Below are 21728 nucleotides of genomic sequence, written 5' to 3'. Positions count from 1 at the left end.
ACCTTTTTAGACAAGTCCTTCGACTCTTCTGAATCACCATCTGAAATGGGGGACACAAATGAACAACTCAGTGCCATCATGGCTCAACTTCAACTAATGAACTCTCGTCTTGAGGAACAAGAAACAAATATCAAGGCACTAAGAGAGAAACTAACTAAAGAAGACGAACAACGCGACACTCCACCACCACCACCTCCAATCAAGTCCAAGATGGAGTTGAGCTTCGAAAACTCGAGAAATTGATCCAATCAATTCCTGCACATGAGAGTCAGGCTCATGGCCATGACATCATTGATCGTGAACTGAGGAAAAAACTTCCCTAAAAAGGTAGCGTTGGGTGACCTCCCAAAATTCATGGGGTCGAAGACCCATACGATCACTTGAGAGCCTTTTTCCATTTCTATGGTCGTCAGGGGCATGAGCAAAGACTTGTTTGCTTATGTATTTTCCTTGACCTTTGATACACATCCATCCAAGTGGTTCAGATCATTGAACAAAACCAAGCTGAATGACTGGTACTGCATCAGAGAAGAGTTCCACAAACAATATATATACAATACTCAACTTCCTATTGGCATGCCTGAGTTGGAGTTAACTAATTAAAACTCCAACAAAGACTTTGTCACCTCCCTTAACAGATGGAGGGATAAAGTAGCACAAATGATTAACATGCCAACTAAAGACGACCAAGTCTGACTTGTGATCTGTAACTTGCAGCCCAAATATAGGGATCACATCAAATTCCAACCCATAGAGTCTTTCATGAAACTCTATAAGGTAGGCCTGCTGATCAAAGAATAGGTCCAAACCTAAAAAAGTAAGGGTTACAACAACAGCAACTCTTTCAAGAAGAGTAACAACAATCCTTCTAGCTCCAAAGGTATTGATGTCAATGCCCTAGCTACTGAAAAGGGAGGTTATCAAAATCCTCAAAGAACCTTCACTCCATTGGGCATGACTTTAGAATAAGCTTTCAATAGGCTTCATAAAAAAGGAGCAGTATAGCATATCGATCTTACTCCAGACCTTGCACCTGAAAATAGGCACAAGAAGTGAAACCCTAATGCCTATTGCGAGTACCACCAAGGGAATGGACACCCAACATCTGCATGTTGGGCCTTAGGGAATACTCTACAGGACATGGTTGATAGTGGCGGACTTTCAAATCTGCTGGCAGCAAAAAAGTTAGCAACAACAGCAACCCCTTGCGCATCTTATCAACATTGCAAGGGGCTTAATCATTTCTAGGTTGAGTTGGAGAGTCCCTCCCATGCTCCTTCATTTTCTTTTCTGTCGAGTCTATTTCATTTAGGGCTCGATTTCTACTACATTAATTAACTATGACCTTCCATGAAAAAAAATAAACATTAAAACATCCTAAAGACATTTATTTGACTGTACATTGAATTCTATCTTCACTTTTGATTTGTTTCTTCTTTCTCCCTCCCTCACTTTCTTCATTTATCGCCAGCTATATATGTAAAGCTTCAATGAAGCTTTGCTCGATACTCAAGATCCCTTCATCTCACCAATATCATGTTTCAAGAAAACTATACTAACTGCCCTTAAAGATTAACCTATAGTCTCCCGCACTTCATTACACAACAAATTTCAAATTATAGCTTGCTTGAATGCGTTCGGGAGATACCTTAGCTTACCAGACCCGTCATCCTTAAAGCCCAGTCTTCCCAATGGGAATCGACTCAACAACTGATTATAATCACCCAATTTTTGATACTAGGCACAAGTAGACCCATAAGCAATCCATATAAGCACAAAGCAGACCAGAGTAGAGACATAAAAATATGAGGAATCAAAATTTGACATATATTATGATGAAATTCATTCGTATTGATACATCTTGAAAATGTCCGCATCTCAATATCTAGTTTGAACTCAAAAGATCAATTATATGACAAGCGAGACAATTCCACTACAGATTACACTTCACGAAATTACCTATAAGATTGCAAGCATCAAAGAAAACACGCCATCCTAACTTATTACTTATTAAACAGGTCATCGGTTCTCTAACCATGAAAACTTCTGTACATCACTGATTTTTCGCGTAGCTCACCCCCCAAACCTTCCCAGCACCATCCGACCACTACCACCTTTCGCCTTCCCCTGCCCAGCATCGGCAAGGCTCGCCAGCCACTTCCTCCTTCGTATCCCTTTCTCCTTCGCACCTCTGTTTATACTTTTGCCATTTTATTTTTGTTTTTTTATTCTAATAAATTAACAACAAAATTATTAATCAGCAACAATTGATAAAGTACCTTATTTCAAGTTTTTTCGATAACAGCTGATGAGGGAAAAAGACAAAGGTTAAGAGAGAATGAAAGTGAGGGAAGGAGAGAGAAGACTAACCCACATGCATGTAAATTATGATTGCTCCAGCTTGACATTTGTCTTTATTATGTGAAAAGACTAAAATGCCCATATGAAATGTCATTTTGATATAAGCCCATGCGAGATATCATTTTGGCATCTCTCCTAAAAGATCAGCTCTCGTGTAGTAAATCTAAATCTATACAAGAAATTGCAGAGTATAAGGTTTGATCTCAAGACCTCAAGTACATCTACTAAAGTTTTAACCAATAGGCTAAGTGGTACTTAGTGTTATTATTATAAAGTATTACTAGCCTTCATATGCACGCGATGCGTGCGTTAATTTCAAAATTTGTTATTTTATTAGATACTCCATTCGTACTTTATTTATGATTAAACTTAAATGTGAAAAATTCAACAGTTAGATGAATTTAGATATATTATTAATTCGCTAATGTAAAAAAATAAAAAGGTTGTGAGTGATTGTTAACATTAATTTTTTGTGAATGAATATTGAACAGAAAAAACAAAAATAATGAGTTGGTTTAACGGAATTAAAGAGTATCAAAGGTAGTGAATGTTCAGACTTTTCATGTGCATGTTATGTATGCCATCTTTTTTTATAAGGTATAAAGATTTTGTCCATTTAATTTTTGATTGAAGTATTTGATGCATATACCATTTTAAACTTGTTTTAAATGGCAAGTTGGAATGAGAATTTTTAAATGATTTGCTTTTGTAATTTTTTTCATTCCATTAATTAATTAGATCATTAAGGGTATTTTAGTTATTTCAAAAGAGGACATCACACCTCATCCCTTGGCTTATATAATAGAGATATTGATAGATGAATTTTTTTCTTACCCGGAACCGGTTCTAATAACTAGTTTACATAAAAACATGACACTAATGGTGCTATATTTCTAGCATCACTATGCAGTATTCACTAATGGTGTTCTGATGGCTCTCTCCTCCCTCCTTCCACGGTTCACACTTTTCCCTCTCTCTCCCTCTCCCAAACACCCAACAGTCCCAAATTATCCTCGCTCATGCCACTTCTCTCTTGGCTTAAATGGGAACTCCCAATTCAAGAAAAACAGCTCCCAATTCATTAGTGGTGTTCGAGCTTTTAATGGGTGGAAAGAATATGAGGAAGCAGTGAAAGAGAAGGACCTTGCTAGAGCACTCAAGTTCTTGAAATCTATTGATGGTATTCATATTCAACCCGATGAGGAAACCGGGTCACCGATTCGGACTCGTCCTGAATTGGGTCTTCCTCTATTGGAGAGAGATTGGGAGGTCTTGGATACTTGCTTAAATGCGGATGATATGAGGCTTGTAAGTAGTGCTTATGTGTTTCTCAAGGACAGAGGTGTTTTACCTAATTTTGGGAAATGTAGAAATCTTGGTAAGTCTTAATATCCCCCTACATTTTAATTCGATTAACGTATACTGTTATAAGTTATAACAGGGGATTATAGGAAGAAACTTAGGGGGAAATAGGGGGGTTTTGGGAAGAAGGTAAGAAATGGTGTTTTTTGTTTTTCTAATTGTTGTTGCGGCCATTTCTATTGAATTATCATGTAATTGGGGTAATTTATGATGTTTTTATGTTTATGGTTTTTGTTTTAGCCTTTACACGACTCGTTGAACTTTAAAATTGTCTTGAGTGATCAAGGGTAAGATTGTACGACACCTACCCTAAAAGCACAGACAGTAGGTTGTCAAATAATTAGTTTGTTTAAGAAGGCGCTATGATGAATCAACTGTTGAATTGACGGCTTCATAAGTCGAGTTTTGTCAACCAAGCTCACAGGTACCTGTATATTAAACACTGGGTATCTGTGTGCTAATCTTATAGCAAAGAAGAAAATCGAAAATTTGGACGTTGGGAGCCTGTAAGGGCTCGAATTGAGGAAGGCTGTGCAACTCCATGCCTTTTTTGTGCTAGCTTAAATGTTTTTGTTGGGGTCTTTGGATTCCCGTTTTTCAGTTTGATTACTTTAGCAGCTATGAAATTTTGTATTCATGCCCTTTTTGACTCCCTACTTGTTATTTGTAATGAAGCATGATTCGCGTTTATCATGGAATATTCAAATCTCAATGCATTTTTGAACACCATTCATTTCTTAGTTTGATTTCATAGCTGCCTTCCAGGTGGATACATAGATATATTTATATTCTGATCCTCTGTACACATAACCTGTCTCCTTTTGATGTTTTCTACTCTTTAAAATCTTAATCAAACTCTCTTCTTATCCATCCTTATCAAAGGCTTGTGTGACTCTGAATCCTTTCTCGTAAGTGCATGTGTGAGGGTGTTGGGCTAACCTTAGGGTGAATTGACAAATATGTGTTAGCACCCCAGATGCGCTGATTTCACCTATAAGGAACTGGTTTTGCCACAATTCAATGAACAGGACTTTTTCTTGATTTTCCTAGTTTCCTCATCCCTTTGAGCCTTGAAACACCTATACTTGCAACATCAACTGTTTCATTATTCCTTTATCTGTGATGAGGTCATAAGGCTATGGATGAAAGTGCTTGGATAGCTATTAAAGTTGTGGGTGTTAATGGGGATTTTCCTTTGGATATGAGTAAGGTCATATTGGTCCACTATTCCCCATGGATTTCTTATACCAGTTTACAGGTTAGGTCTTGTTTTCTAGGCATGCTCTTTGCCTCTTTATAGCTTAATCTTTTAGGTTGAGAGTCGAGACCATTGTAGATCTAAAGATGCTAATATTATTGCTCATCAAATTGCTCTTTTTATTCTTCTTCTCACTTGGCGGCGTGCGATGAAGCTGATGCTTGCAAAAAATATCTTTCCCCCAAGCTTGTATTAGTAGCAAAACTTAAGGGCTATTGCACATGTAATGTCTTTCTGAAGCGTGCACCTAATTGTTGTGAATCACTGGAAGGAAGGAGTCAACTATGAGCAATTGTAGGAAGAAGTGAAATTAGATTGTTGTGTAATTCTGTACTTCTGTCAAGAGAAATAGTAAAATAAAGCTCTATCACCTTTGTTCATTATCTTAGTTTGCAGTCATTGCTTTTGCTTAGTCAATACAACGAGAAGTCCCTTAGTCTTGTGTAGTAGGCTTAATACCTCTCTCACCCATGAGAACATAAAAAGCAATGCTAAATACTTCATTCCTTCTTCCTCATGCTCCTTGCCTCTGTCATACACTTGTCTCTCAGACTCTATTGACCAATTTGTTTACTAATACTTTTTGTTGGATGTTAATTAGCTAACACCTTTGTTTCTTATCATATATTTAGTTCTGGAAGGACCACGAAATGTCACACCAACAATTCTAAAGTCTTCAACTGGGTTAGAAGGTTTGTCCTCTGACACTCAACTTTCCACCCTCATGCAAACTTGGTCTTTGATCCAAATATTGGCCCACGACATTACTTACTGCTTGTTTTTCTTTTATGAAAATGCAACTGCGGCTTCATGCTTCATTTAAAATCTCTCAAATACATCAATTAATTATCTCTATTGTAGCTATATGCATCAATTAATTACATTGTTTTTTTTTTTTTTTTTTTGACGGGAATTAATTACATTGTTAGTACAGCTCAAATAATTGAATGTTTATTTGTTTTATTTTAACATATGTTTCTTCATTGTGTTTTTTCTTGTAGTGTCCAAACTCTCTCCAAAAAAGTGGGGCATCAGTGGAGCTTCTAGTGCTGTTTTATTTATCTTTCTTGGTGGCGTGTCTTATCTGCTCTCTCAAGGAATAGATTTGAGGCCCAATTTAGCCACTATTTTGGGATTAGCTTTAGTAGACTCTGTTTTTCTTGGTGGTTCATGTCTTGCTCAGATTTCTAGTTATTGGCCTCCATATAAGCGTCGCATCCTTGTTCATGAAGCAGGGCATCTTTTGACCGGTAAGTTCTTGTAGTGTTTTGTATTAAATTACATTGTCCAGGATAGTGCATGGATATCTTTGTGAATTGCAACATTTGTTACTCGGAGTTTCATGTTTCCGGAGACCATGTCATATTCTAGACACTCCAACTTGCATGTCGAATCTAACACTTGAATACATAAGCATGTCAAAAACACCAAGTGTCCAAGTTACGCTGTTTGACAATCATGCTACCTATTTATCTTTCTATAGATTGTAATAATGCACTACGTGAAAGAAAAAAACAAGACAAGGAGGATAGAACGAAAGGACTCAATGCTGTTATGTTTCTAGTTGTTGAAAGGGAAAGAGCTTGATAACATAGTGTTGTAATTCATTGTTATGAATTTATAACATGTCTAGTTTTTACATCTTTATGTCTCATTTAAATACATAGTGTCTCATTTTTATGAGTCTCATTAATTATAACGTTTTCTCATATTTATGGGTCCCATTTATATGACATTCTATCTCATTTTCATAAGTCTGATTTACATAATATGTGGTATCATTTATATATCATCTTGTCTCTTTTTATATGACATTTTTTTCCACTTTTGAGTATCATCTCTATTATCTCTATTGTATAAGCTAAGGGGGAAGCAATGATGTCCCCTAATAAATTTACTTAATTACCCCGTAGTAAATCAACTACTCTACCATAAAAAAAGATGAAAGAAAATCAAACTCAAATATAGCATAAAAAAAAGTAACAAAGAAAATTATATCAATCAAATATTTGATCAATTAATACACAATCAAGTAGTAAATCAAAAAGGAAAATACAATCAATTAACAAAGTGAAATGATTTAATTAAAACAAAATTCTTTGTTGATAAAAATATAAGAAATCCTTAATAAATCTGAGTAATATTCTTTTATCGCTCATCAGTTTTAATTTTAAAAATCTTAAAGAAAGTATAAATAAAATAAATAATAAAAGACGGGTCTGGTTAAGTGATATAGGCTTAATCAACAAAATTAACTAGCCCAAAAAACATGTCTTAATGTTCAAATTTTACCTTTGTTTATGCCCAAAAAAGTTATAACTTATGTTCTAAAAAAGTGAGGCACGCATCGCGTGCATAAATTGCTAGTATTATATATGGCAACACACGGGGGACACCAAAAAAATAGAAAAAGGAATAAAAGGAGATAACTAAATGCTTCATTTAAACGAAAAGGAGGGGGGGGGGGTAAAAAATAAAATAAGTACCACTCTTAACCTGAACAACAATTCATTGGAAAAAAAAATGCAAAGAAGTTCTTCCTATATGCTTTCGCAAGCATTGCATGCATATAAAGCTAGTTTATATGATAATTTGTCTCAGATATATGATAATCTGTCTCATATATATGACAATCTATCTCATATGTATGAGTATCATTGATATGATATTCTGTCTCATTATAATGAGTCTTATTTTAATCTCTATGTCTATTTTTTATGTGTCATTTTTATAACATTTTGTATCATTTATAGTCATTATAGATACGCCGCACCGCAAAAAAGGGGTGTGCCATAAGGAGGGCCCGCACAAGAATCTATATACTTCTTTAGTTTTGAAATAAGTGAAACACTTGTCTCTTTTATGTGAGAGCTTTTTGAGAGAAGTGTTTCACTTATTTCAAACATAGAACAAATTAATTGAGTAAAAAAAGTTCCAGAAAAGATAATACGAATAGCTAAAGAGTGTTTACTAGTTAGGCTCTATTCTCTTCGCCTCATTTGTTCTGAAATGGTGCTGATTAAATTTTATTTTTAACTAATATGACATATTGTTTCCTGATTAGTGTCGTGTCAAGCAAAACTTCCGCTTTGTCCTCATTCCCAACCTTTTTACCACATAGAGGCAACTTGAGGATTAATGACGTGCTAAGCAATCCATAGTGCGCCTCTTTGAAATCGCCTCGCCCAGCACAAATAAAGCACTTAAACCTAATCGCCTTGTGCCTAAGGCATACTTTTTTATACACTGCTTCTATCTCGCTAATTTATTGTCATGTGCAACTGTAAACTGGTGAGTCCAGGTCCTGTGTCAGGATCTTTGTCATGTCGTGTTAGCACTTGTATGGCTGGCTGCCAGTAGATGAATCTAACATACATTTGCAATCATTCTCCGCTGAATATTTTTGTTTGTATTGGATGCATTTTCAGCATATCTTATGGGCTGCCCCATTCGCGGAGTCATTTTAGACCCAATTGTGGCGATGCAGATGGGAATTCAAGGGCAGGTACTTATGGATACTCTGTTGTCTAGTCTTGTTTGATTGTGACTTGCCACCTGGTACATATCTCTGTTTATATGGCTATAGGCATGCATGGGCTTTATTTAAAATGATATTTCCAGTAACATTGGCATTAGATTGTGACGATTTAAGAAATGGAAAAAAATGCTCAAAAGAGAGTGAAATTGAGCTCTTGTGGTGTTTGTCTTACATATCCCACATTTGTTATGCTTAAGCAGCTTTAGCTTTACACTTTGTTTGGATAGCACTATAGGAGGGAAAGGAAGGAGAAGGAAAAGAAAGGGAGTGGGGAAATGGAGCTCAATTTCCCCTCCAAATCTCTCCAATCTGGGAAGAATGATGTCATTAAAGAGGGAGGGAAAATAGAACCTTTCCTCTACCTCCCCTTCCTTCCCTCAATCCCTTATCCAAACAAGGGAACTTGTTCCCCTCCCTTTTGTTTCTCCCCTTTATCTCCATTTCCTCCTATTCAAAACAAAGTGTTGATGTTTTCGTCTGCAATTAGAATTTGCTTGTAACTTTAATGTTTCTTAACATGATTTTGTCCTATATAGTTAGTAATTAGTACCACTTCTAAGAAATAAAATGTCTCCCAGCCTCGATTGAGTATTATGAATATCAAGCAAGGACTTTTTTTATGAGCCATATTACTAGTCCATATATATGCAACCTTTTGTTTTCCCGTGTTCTTAGCATCAACTTTTTTTTGGCAATTGAAGAGGTTGGCTCTCAGATGGAAAGTGTTAAAGCTTGTGTAATTTAGATTTTAACCAAAACAGAGGGTCGGAGCTACTAAGCTTGTACTCAAATATAGGGCTTTTTCCCTCCAAATTAAGATGTGATTGTTAAAGCCACTTGATCATGGTGTCTAGAGAATGACTATTTTAGTTTAGTCCATGGACATAGTTCAAAAATGCGGCTTCGATCACGATCGCGGTAACGGTCACCGTGATGCGCAAACGGGGATGATGCGGTTGTCATATCGCCAAATATCGGCATGGATATCCCTTGAACCCGTCTAAAACATGTTTTTTTTTACACCTTTATGATGCGGGTAATATCGGTTCGGTAGATTTGAAAACCTTTACGACATGGGCGATACAATACCAGCCTTGTTTTGACACCATGAGATCGGAGAATCAGCATGGATTATTTAAGCCAGTTCGTACTTGAAGCGGAAGATTTTCGTCTTACTATGTGGTCTTGATTGTCCAAATTCTGGATTACGCTCCAGTCTTATCCAGTTCAAATCCGCTTTCCGGTCCACACCAAATTGAACTAATTTCTTGAGTTTCTATAAGTCATTGTTTTCGTGAAACTTTCTTCTACTAATTGAGCCAAACATTATTTTATATTGCTAAATGAGAAAAAAAAGTTGTTGGATTTGAAGTCCATATAGAAACTAGGGAAATGGAAATGAATGCATATATGGAGAAAAACAAAATCACTTCTTCAACTCACATGCATCCTCAGCTTCGCACCCTAAATTAACGCTGAAAAAAGTGCCAAAGTTGATTGATATCTCTCTCATAACTCGCTAGCTCCAAATTGGCAATTGAAGAGTATCTATCACTTTTGTCAAATGATTTTTTGAAGTCTTATATCATCTGCAATGCTCTAAGAATAGGTTAGACTTGCAAACTTGCCAAATAACTACAACCATTTGAGAGGACAATTTTGGCATCCATTTCAGACCTTTCTTACTAGTCAATAACTACTAGTTCTTTTTAGCCCAAGAACGAAATTTGATTTGCTTGGTCTTTGGTCCATACTTTTGGGATACAGTTTTATTTCCAAAATCCGAATTAATCTCGATGGATTCTGGATTAGTCAACAACCCTAGTCAAGAAGATGATTGCTTTCTGACCTAGCTTTGATGTGCTTCTCTATCTTCTCTTAGGAAAAAGAGAAGGGTATAAATGCGTTGCTCAGAGGTCATGTTTAGTAGTACCAATCTTTTATTATGGACATATCTTTTAAATATGCCATTGATTTAAGAGTTACGATTTATTGGGTTTTTACTTTTTACTAGGAGAAAGTTGGAGTCTCTGTGCCGGGCATACAAATCGACGTTTATATGTCCCTTTGCCAACTCAATACTTGCGTTGAACCTTGTGCTAGTGGAGAATGTTGATAGCTTCCTGATCATAGTTGTCGGTAAATTGTTCTTTTTTCTGCTCGTGGAGCTTCATAGTTCTTCAGCTTTTAAAATTTGTTGCTATTTTGAACACAATGATGAAGAGTTATGTTTGATTGTTAGACTCAATTTTTTGTGAGTCTTTGTACACCAATGACATATCTGTAGATGACATCTATGCATTGCAATGCAATTGCCTTCTCCTAGTATGCAGTTTTGCTGGTGTGGATGATAATAGTTGGTTACTGCTTGCTAATGCTCCCTCTTCTGTTGCATCAAGTTATTCATGGTTTTATGTTATTGGAAATGTGTAATTGGCCCAACTCTTTGTTTCCATTATTAATTACTGCATCATTGACCCTTTGTCTTCTTCTAAAGCTATTTACCAATCATCTGACTCCAATTCCATTGGGTAGTCAGATTAGGTCATAGTTTCCCTTTTTCTCCACTCTGCACTTGTATTTATTTGCAGCAGATGCGGAGAAAAGTTTCAAATTTGATAACAGCTATATCTATTGCAGGCAGGGACCCAATTCTGGGATGAGAATTTGGAGAAGGAGCTTGCTGGAGGACGACTTAGCAGTACAGCTTTTGACAGGTAACAGTTGAGACTGCAGCTTTGTGCCATTTCATGTTAGATTACAGAAAAATTAGTATAACAACATGAAGGGACTTAAGAGGATGACTGAAAAAAATAAAAAATACAATCTTAGGATTTCTTGAAACTGAACGAGATTATAATTGAATTACGGGGATCTAAAGAAAGCATTTCATTTGTAAAAATGTTTATTTATTATGAAGATGGAAAGAAAAGGGAAGAATAGAATAGAAACTTGTTTACGTCGAGAAGTTAAGGAATTGTGGTTGGTTGAGAAATTTAATGTGGGTCCCAAGACGGTACGCTTGAGCTCTGTCATCCGTACATCGAAATCTTGTCAAAACAAGGTTAGACTGCCTGGGATGGTTCCGAGATTGCCCCTCCGATGCTAAGTAAGATGTGATCAATGTAGAAAGAGATGCTCTGGTTTTTGTAGGTGAGAATTCAATACATGTTCAATGATGAGACTGGTGCTATTTATACTGTGTGGGAAACAGTTAGCCTTGAGGAGATGGGCCCTTATGAAGGTAAGTGGTTTTATTTCCTTTGAAGGTAATCATCTTTTCCCTGCTTATGAGGACCTCAAGACTTTACTAGCCCCATGGGATTAGATCAACTCCATGTTAGGACCCACCATTGTTACTTGTCTCGTAAGAATGTGGACCCCATTGGAAGATGCTCGAATTGGCCAAAACAATTAGCCCTACACCAAAGAGGGGGTCATCGAGCCCAAGTCTGACTCGCAGCTTTGGCGGAACAAATGTCTCCCATGTTCCAAGTATCCAACTGATGTGCCCGTGTTGTTGGGGTAGGAGCCTTGCCTTACCGAATAGGTACCTCTTTTTGTACACAGCTTGTGATTTGGCTAAGTAGAAGTAGCGACTCGGCAAAGCTGAATGGGTTGGACGCTGTTCGGCCAAAGCTAATGAGCCCTACACTATTTGAACGTGTGCCTTGAGATACTTAGGCCAACATTTGGCTAAAGTATAGAAGTGACTCGGCAGAGCGGCAAGGAGCCCCATGTTGGTCGAGGTGGTTGGATGTCGTTCGGTCAAGTACTAATGAGCCTCATGCCGTCCGAACGGGTGCCTTAGATACTTGACCAACATTTGGCTAAGTGTATAAGTGACTTGGCGGAGGGGCTAGGAGCCCCATGCTAGCCGAGTGGGTTGGACGCCGTTCGACCAAGGGCTAATTAAACCCATGCTATGAGAATGGGTGCCTTATACTTGACTAACATTTGGCTAAGTATAAAAGCGATCGATAGAGGGGCAAGGAGCCCCATGCTGGTCGAGTAGGTTGGACGTGTTCGGCAAAAGGCTAATGAGCCCCATGCTGTCGAAGGATGGAAGCGAGCCTCATGCTACCGAGAGGGTTGGATGTTGTTCGACCATGGGATAATGAGCCTCACGTTGTCGGAACGGGTACCTTAGATAGCCGCTAACATTTGACTAAGTATGGGCAAGGAGTCCCATGCTGGCCGAGTGGGCTAAATGTCGGTCGGCCAAGGGCTAATGATCCCTATGGTGATCGAACGGGGCCTTCTACCCACCTCGCTGTAAATGCCACTTGGCGGCTCTATTCTTGAGTGTTGGGTCCGTCCTTTTTTGACTAAGTGGGTGCTTTTGGACTCTCAGCTTGCTACGATCCGTCTCCCTAGGACTAAGGCTGACAGGTAGTTTAGGTTCGACTTGGCCGGCTGAAAAACCGATTAAGAAGACGCGATGGGGTTGACTAAGCGCGCTCTCCGAGGTTTGCCTATATATATGGGCTAGGTAGCACACATACAGATACGGGTAGGGGACGGGTACGGGGATGGAAAATGACGATCAAATTTTCTAAAAACGGGTACGGCTTGGATTCGACAAAAAAATTAAAAATATAATACATTAATGAATTATATTACCTCACATTTTAGTTTCATAAATTAGACGGAAACTATAAGCTTATTAATTTACATTATTTGAATCACAAATGAAAGGAATGATGCTAGGGTGCAAGCCATAGAGTGCAAAAGTAAATAAATGATGCCGGCTGTAATTTTGTAAGTGTAAAAAAACTAAAAAAGTATTAAAGTATTGACAGCTTAGTTTTAAAAGGCGCAAGGCGCACCGAGGTGCAAGGTGAAGGGAGGCATAAGGCGCAATGCGAAGGCGCACGCATCTCGTAGGCGAGGCGCACCTTTGTTACCAAAAAGCTTAATAATAAATCCTAGAACCTAATTTAACTCAAAAGAAGATAATAATTAAAAAATACAAGGTATTGTAATTAAAAAATATAAGCTACTGTCCAAACTTTAAATTCGCTACTTTAAAATTTATAATTGCGTATTTATAGTGTACCAATGAAATTAAATAACTTGTTTGGAAAAAAAAAACACGGCCATATGCTAAGAACAAAAGCAGATAGGAAGAAGGAAAGAGGGTAAAGGGAAAAAAGGAAAAAGATAAAAAGTGGAAGATAAAAATCGTGTGGCCCACCTCAGTCATAAAGGCGAAAAAATAAAAGAAAAACAAAAAAAAGTTGGAGAAAGGAAGAGCCTCGATAGACAATTCAACAATCAAGTATGAGAAAAGCTTTGAAGAAAAGAAGAAAGGAAACTCGTCGGATAAATTCGTAGGAAAGAGAAGAGACAAGATCGAAGAAAGAGACAGAGATAGAAGAAGAGAAGATCGAAGAGAGATAAAACTCTGCAGGTCATCGGAGGTGGAATACGGTGCCGCGGGTCAAAGCGACAACCAACAATTTGCGGAATTGGCAACTTCTGTCAAAGCAACAACCAACAATTTTCGGAATTGGTTCGCAATTCACGAATTAGGGTTTTTCCCCAAAAATTAGAGCTTTGAGTTAAGGTTCAAGTTGATGAAATATCATGCAATTAACAAAGGGCTTTTGCTCGAAATCAACAAATTAAAGCAAAATTAAGTTAAAATTTGAACTTCTTTTGGTTTTTTTCCAACTTCTAAACGAAGATTTACTCTTTCTCCTCCCCCCTTTGCCCTTGCCTCTTGCCAGAGGCGAACGCGCTTGCTGTAGGTCGCCTCGCCTCACTCTTGGGATGCATTTTAGCCGTCGCCTGGATCCGCCTTGCGCCTAGGCGCGCTTTTTGAAACTAAGATTGTCAGGAAAAAAAGCCAAACAAAACACACAAAAAAACCAGGCAATATAATTTTGAAAACAAGTGAGGAGAAGGAGGGAATAAATAAAACAAAAACAAAAAAGAAATTAAGAATAAAACAATTCAGAATATAAAAATAAAACAATTCTGAAAGTAAAAATAAAATAAAACCTAAATGTTAAAAAAAAAAAATAGGTCCTTTAGGAAAAAAAAGAACATGAGAATTCAGAAAGTGAGGAGAATGAGAGAAAAAAATTAAACAAAAACAAAACGGAAAATAAAATTAAAATAAAACCCTAGATCTAAGAGAGAGATTTTCACTCAGTGAGAGAAGGAGAAACCAAAGGATGACCGGCGAAGAAAAACGACGCAATAAAGCACATCGACTGCGATGTGGCGAAGGAAAACTATGGACCGATGATTGGCGATGCAGTGACCGGCGAGGAGCAGTGAAGGAGCGAAGCACTTCGAGGGAGTTCTCACTTCTCAGTTCAGGGGTGAGAGAATTTGAAATTTTCCAAAAACCCTTGGATCTGATTTTTCAAGGTATGATCTTCTTCGCGTTTCTTCTGCCTTTCTTACTTAATCCATTATAAAATTCCTCTTTTTGACGACCCTGCCAAGCCGAAGAGAAAGAGAAAGGATTGATGTGGCCGACCGAGTCACTCTGAGAAGGCTCTAGCGAGGGAGAAGGAGTGGGTTGAGAAGGCCAAGGCTTCTCAACAAGTCGTCTCGGTCGAGTCGCCAATTCATGCAAATGATGTGGCAATTTCTTTGTTCTCCGAGGGGGATAGATGCCGCTCAGAGCCCACGTAACACTACCAGATCCCCAACTCCGGTCGAGGCTGACGTCCCCTTTACCAAGATTAGTCGTTCGTAAAAAAAACCAAAGGTGGCCCTTAAGCAGATGTATAACAAGGTTGACCAGGATTACCTGAATGCATAGGGGGCAACGAGACGAACGAGTCTATCGCTCACGGCTCGATGTGAGTTCCTTTTCTTAACTTTCTTTAATCAGTGGTGCAGGCATATGTTGGCCAACTCTTTTTCGTTTGACACTTCTCCATCCGAATGACAAACGTTGCTCGCAACCGAGTGTGTCTAGAAGAGCAGGTGGAAGATTTGAGGACGAAGGGCAAGAAAATTTTTGATGGGGACTATAGGGTCAAGGAGAAGCGGCTTGCTGAAGATAAGGTCGATGACTCCAAGAGGGCCATTGAGAAATATCAAACTGTCTTCGATAGAGAGCGGGAAGGGTGAGTGAAGAAAAAATTCGACCTCACCATGGACCGAGATGCTGCCCTAAGGGAGAAGGAGTTGGAGAACAGGTTGCACAAGGCCGAAGAGGATCTCTCGGCGACCTCAGGCTAAACCGATGCTTGCAACAACTACACCACCGAGGTCGAGGAGAGGCTGGCGAAGTGTCAAGAGGGTTGGTTTGCCGAGTGACAGCAAACCAACCCTTGCACCAACTACACCACCCAGGTCGACCATCATGCCCACAAAATGGGGGAAGATGAGGTCTTGGCTCGGATGGAGAAGGTGGTGATTGAGGCATTCCCGAAACTTAGCTGGGACACTTTCTCAACGAAGTATGAAGAGGCCTTCGTAGCCGAGACCGCGAAGCTTCGAGCAACCATGGAGCAGGCTACTGATATTAAATGGGCCCTCATGAGTTATGAGAATGATGACAAGGATGATTATTTTCGAAGACATTTTAGACAATATGTTATATATTAGTAAACAACGAGAAGCCTTTATTTGAAAGGTTAAACTTCCCGGTCAGATTATGGTAGTGCAACGTCATTCAACATACCAAAGTGTTATTTCGTCTAACTTGTCACGTGTTGAGGGGTTTGGCCTCTTTGAGTCATGAGCAACCAAGACTGTTTTTTTCAATCCGAGAAGAGTCAGTTGCGGTGTAGCTCAATTGGTTCATTTTGTTAAGGATTTTAGAGACTTCCTCCTCCTCAAGGTGACGTACTCACTATTGACCTGCTACTTCCATAACATAATTAAAATTAAAATGTTTTTACCTTGTAAAATCTTAATTTGTGTGTATTGTGGTAGGATGCCACGTCAACAAGTTGACGCCTTGTCCGATATGATGTGTCGTCTTTTCAATAGGACATGTCCGACATGTTTCGACACATATGATACATCCATGACCTGGACGTTTTTGCTGCCTACTAGATACGTGAAACGCATGTCGTAGGTGGTGTTGTCCCAAATGTCGATATCACACGTTGACCCTCCTGATTTAGTCGAACATGTTTGAAGTTGCATCCATCCTGATTTAGTCGAACATGTCTGAAGTTGCATCCATCCTGATTTAGTTGAAAATGTCCGAAGTTGCATTTGTGATATTATTTGTCACGTCCTTTAGAGGGAGTTTTGGTCGAGGAATTCGTGAAATTTACTTTTACTTCGAGGGTATCTTAGTCAGGTCGCCTTGTTTCGACTTGACGGACACGTCGTCAGTCTACGTGTCCATGGTTCTGTTGGTTGCCTTTACACACGGTAAGTGTCGACTTCCTTGAAAACCTTGGTATGTGGGTGCTCAAATGCAGCTATTGAGAACGTCCACAAAAGAAACTATCTTGTGATGTCACATTTGTATGACCGTGTAAAACAATCATTGTTAGTTTAAAAACAAAACTAATCTATTTTTTTCTTCCTTAGGAGTTTTGATGGATTCGTCATGATGACTTGTTAGGTTTATAGTGTCAAACTTGTTGTCCTCATCATTTACATGTCCGGACTTCAGCTCCTTATTGGACCTCACAATGTCATTTTTACGTAAGTGGACAAGACCATCTTCATTTATGTGTCAAAAGCTTGTCCAAAATGATATTGTTTGATAAAAAAAAAATCAATAGTGTGGAATTGTACCTACAAGTGAAAGCCTTCTGCTTGTCTTTGGGAAAAACAAGGGAAGGTGACTGAAAATGAAAATGTTGTCCACTAAGAAACTCGCATGGTCATCTTGGGCATGATAGTCACGATGGTCATCTTGGACTCAACGGTCAAGACATTCATCTAGCTTGGACACGATGGTCATCTTGGAGTTGACGGTCATGACATTCATCTTGGATATGATGGTCATCTTGGACATGATGGTCATCTTGGACATGATGGTCATCTTGGACATGATGGTCACAACGGTCATCTTGGACATGACGATCACGATAGTCATCTTGGACATGATGGTTACGACGGTAATCTTGGACACGACGATCACGATAATCATCTTAGACATGGTGGTCATGACGACCAAGATGTCCACCCGCACTTCAAATCACTTTGACGATAGCCGTTGGCTCGCCTTCGTTCGTCCAAAACTTCCACAACAATAGTTAGGATGCTATCACATCTTTTTTTTTTTTTTTGAAAACCTTTACAATAATGTTTTATGAAATTGGTTACTAGTTCGAAGGTCCTACTGTGGGTGCCGAATTGTTTTTGACAAATTTTACCAAGGGATCAATTTGCCTATGAAAAGAGGCCATCGATCTTAGTAACTCAATTGAAGTATAAAATTGTTTTTTAATGGAGAATTTACTAGAGTAGCCACATTGATGTAGAATACGAAAACTGATACTAGAAGAAAAAGAGAAGGATATTGGAGATAATCTCTTTACAAACGAGAATCAAGAATCAAGAAGAACAACAAGAAGTAAACTTGTACTAATTGCTTAGATTAGACTACAATAGATGAGAGTAAGAATGAGTGAGAGTGAGTGGGAGTGAGTGGGAATGAGAACTAGTACATTAACCTTTATTTATAGCAAATAAACCCTAACTAATTAGGTGGTCTGACTGGTCATGTCCGAGATGTCTTGCATCATTTCTGCTGGCTGTTGCAACCATCTTGACCGATTTAACCTACTTTTGCTGCATGTGCTGGTTGACTGAAACAATCAGCTAGGATATCGCCTACTCTTTAAAGGCTTGAAACTATCTCCTTTATACAAGAGATTCCCCTTCTTGTTGTTGACTTGTTATTTGTAACAACCCTTGAGGATGTTACTTACTTCCACGGGGTTGACTACTTGACCAAATATTGTAGGTAACCAACTTGAATGATATGTCCCTAATCAGGCATAGGTGAAATTTCACCCACAACAGTTTGTACGTGGTGGCTTAAGATATTCATGCTCATTTTTTACTTTTTTGGACACTCACACTTTTGTAACATCTTATTACACAATCCTAAATCGTGACTAGAACTTGCTTGTTTGAAGTTATAAGAGTGAAGAAGTTCTGTGCTGCATGATCATTGATAAATGCTTGATTACATAGCAAGTAATAAATTATATATTATTGTCCATTTTAGTAACTGGCTTCTGAGGCATTAAAATGGTCAGGTACTGCATCGTGTTATTCGCTGGTATTGCAGCTGAAGCTCTTGTCTATGGAGAAGCTGAGGGTGGAGAAAATGATGAGAATCTGTTTAGGGGTATCTGTGTACTTCTGCAACCTCCATTAAATGTTCCACAGGTTTGTACTTGCGTTAGTAACCATTGAACTATTTTCCACAAAGCAAATGAACTTCAAGAAATTATATTGCAACTGCTGTAATTTATCTTCTGTAGATGTCAAATCAAGCAAGATGGGCAGTTTTGCAGTCTTATAATTTGCTTAAATGGCATGAGCAAGCTCATAAGGCAGCTGTTAAGGCTCTTGAGAGTGGCAGCAGTCTTAGCAGTGTCATAAGAAGCATTGAGGATGCCCTTTCTACGGAGAGATGATTGTTGTTTTAAAAGTTCTCATCCTTTCCTGACATGTGTGTTTCGGTAGCTCATCTCAACTGTCATTACAACTTTTTTCACCGGCCCATAGAGATGCTTCCTTCAGCCTTTTTCTTTGAAGAGCATACAGTTTAGAAGACGACGTGCATTAAATGGGCATTGCCATAAGCCAGTAATCATCATCTTATATCATCTAATATATTGAAGATCATTGCAATTTTCTTCTGGGGTCAACCGAAATCATGCTTTCGGCTTGGCAGCATTTGAGCTTTATTCATCATAACACATCTGGCAACTGGCTGTCTCTCAGCTTTGATGGTGGCTCTTACTATCTCATGTTTTTGCTTGATCTATGGGGTCGAGCATCTGAGACAAATTCTTCTATACATGCCTGAAATAATGTGTATAGTCTTGTAAATTCGTATTCCTGTATAGATAAACCTCGGAGATTTCAAATGTGGTTTGCGTGGCCTTCCTTTGTTTGTGTCATTACACGGTTAAATACTTGGCGTCTTAAAGCTTTACAACTTGAGTTCCAACTCTATGGTATTCACCAACATACTCATTATTTGTAAGCAGAAAAGGGTTTATGGTCTTCTGTAAGTTGAATAGTAATTTGATTTTGGGAAAGGAAAGCTTTGTCTTTTGCAAATGATTTTCTCGATGGTCATGTGATGTCTATTGATTATGTTATAGTCTGTTCGACTCATTTTGATTTATCTAAATGACTTATAATATTTTTAAGGAAAAAATAGCATGAATAATTCCAATTTTCAACTGTCTTTTCAAAATAATCTCAATTTTGGATTATTCCAGAATAATTCTAACTTTGAGGAATTTTTCTCAAAATAGCCAAAATATCACTTTTCTTGCTTGTACTAATCCGTTTTAAGTCTATATTATATAGAAAATTAATAGTTTGGATTATTTTGAGAAAGTACTCCCTAAAGTAGGGATTGTTATAAAATAATTCAAAGTTAGGATTATTTTTAGAAGACTAGTAAAAGTTGGGATTATTCATGTAAATTTTTCCTATATATAATGGTGATGTTCTAGCATTAAAATAGATGTATGATAAACATCTAACGGATAGATATTTTCAAACATCTAACATTCATTAAATAATAATAAATATTGTAATTTTGGAAAAAAAAAATTGGTAAAAATGATATTTTAATTTTTAAGCCATTACACACATTGCCCAAAAGAATTGCAAATGTATAAAACTCTCACACATGCCAAGAGGAAAGTCTAGACCACTTAATAAGCGCCAAGTGTCATGGTGTTGTTGGCCCAAAAAATACAACCTTCACAATTTTTGAAATGTGTATATTTTAATAAATAAGTTTCAGAAAAATATACAAAAAATATCGGAATTCATATATTTTTATTCTCTACAAATAGACATTCATTTTGATATAATTCTGTTGTATTTTTATTTTAGCCTTCTCTAAGCATTATTTTGAGTTATGGTAAAACAACACAAACAATATTGTTTTATACACAAAAACTATATATTATATACACAAATACTATTTGTTAAACACGCAATTAATATTTTGTTATATACATACACTATTTATTATATAAACACACACACACTATATGTTTATCATGAATTCATATATTTTTTATTCTTTACATGTAAACGTCAATTTTGAAATAATTTCAATCAAATTTTTATTTTACCCTTCTCTAACTATTATTTAGATTTGTGGTTTAAACAATACAAATACTATTTGCTTATATAGAAACATTATATGTTAAAACAATATTTATTATATACACAGACACTATTTGTTATGTACACAAACAGTATATGTTTATCAATCCTTACAAACAAAATATATGAAGGAGATAAATAAGTTAGGTGGGCCATTCTAAAAAGAAAGAAAAAAAAAACAATTACAACAAAAAAAAAAATGCTGCCAATCACTGTTGAAAGCCACATATGAAAGAATGATAGGACTTGAAGGAGTCTTGTACAAAGACCATATTGTCCCTATTAGATGTTTATAAATATCTACTCGTTAGAAATTTATTATACCTCTTATAATATCATAGTATAAAAGGTATAAATACAATGTTATTTTTTTAAAAGGAAAGAAAACTTAGGAGAATCCCCTAATATGGAGCTTATCCTAAAATGTCATTGCGGATGAAAAGAGAAAAACCAATAATGGCATAGCAAGGAAAGAGGTACAATAAGACAATACTAGAATTTTTTGCACGCGATGCGTGCTTGAATTTTTTTCGAAAAAGAAACTCGATTTTTTTCGACATAAGAGTCAAAATTTGAACATTAGACAAACGAAGTATAATTGTTTTTAGTTGCAAAATTTGATTGGCTTAGTTTCTGTCACTTAAATCTCTCACCATTCTTTTTTTTTTTATATACTTTTGAAAGTTAAATTATATGAACAAAAGAGAAATTTTATTGAATTTATTTATAATTTTTAATATTATAATTTTTTAGTTGATTTTTGAATTAAGTACAATACTTTATAAATTGTAAAGAAAGTGTACACTTTGATTTCAAGTCAATTTTTTCATAGGTTGTAGTTTGTAAGTGAAGTTTTTTGTTTTTGTAAAGTTTATTCATTTTAGTGATTTGCATAACGTA

The 21728-nt window shown here is 37.1% G+C and overlaps 1 protein-coding gene across 1 annotated transcript; it reads left to right on the top strand.

Moving 5' to 3' along the window:
* Nucleotides 1–3241: 3241 nt before the first annotated feature.
* On the top strand, nt 3242–19757 carry LOC104887105 (hypothetical protein). The gene is made up of 7 exons (XM_010671694.3): nt 3242–3739; nt 5614–5673; nt 5983–6231; nt 8410–8486; nt 11160–11236; nt 18722–18854; nt 18950–19757. The coding sequence occupies exons 1-7, from the start codon at nt 3292–3294 to the stop codon at nt 19103–19105; spliced, it is 1200 nt and encodes a 399-aa protein (XP_010669996.2). The 5' UTR covers nt 3242–3291; the 3' UTR covers nt 19106–19757.
* The last annotated feature ends 1971 nt before the right edge of the window (nt 19758–21728 follow it).

The sequence above is a fragment of the Beta vulgaris genome, chromosome 2 (assembly GCF_026745355.1).
Source record: "Beta vulgaris subsp. vulgaris cultivar EL10 chromosome 2, EL10.2, whole genome shotgun sequence".
NCBI classification, from domain to species: Eukaryota; Viridiplantae; Streptophyta; class Magnoliopsida; order Caryophyllales; family Amaranthaceae; genus Beta; species Beta vulgaris.
Note: the sequence above shows the minus strand (reverse complement) of the source record. Positions and strands in the feature narration are given on the sequence as shown.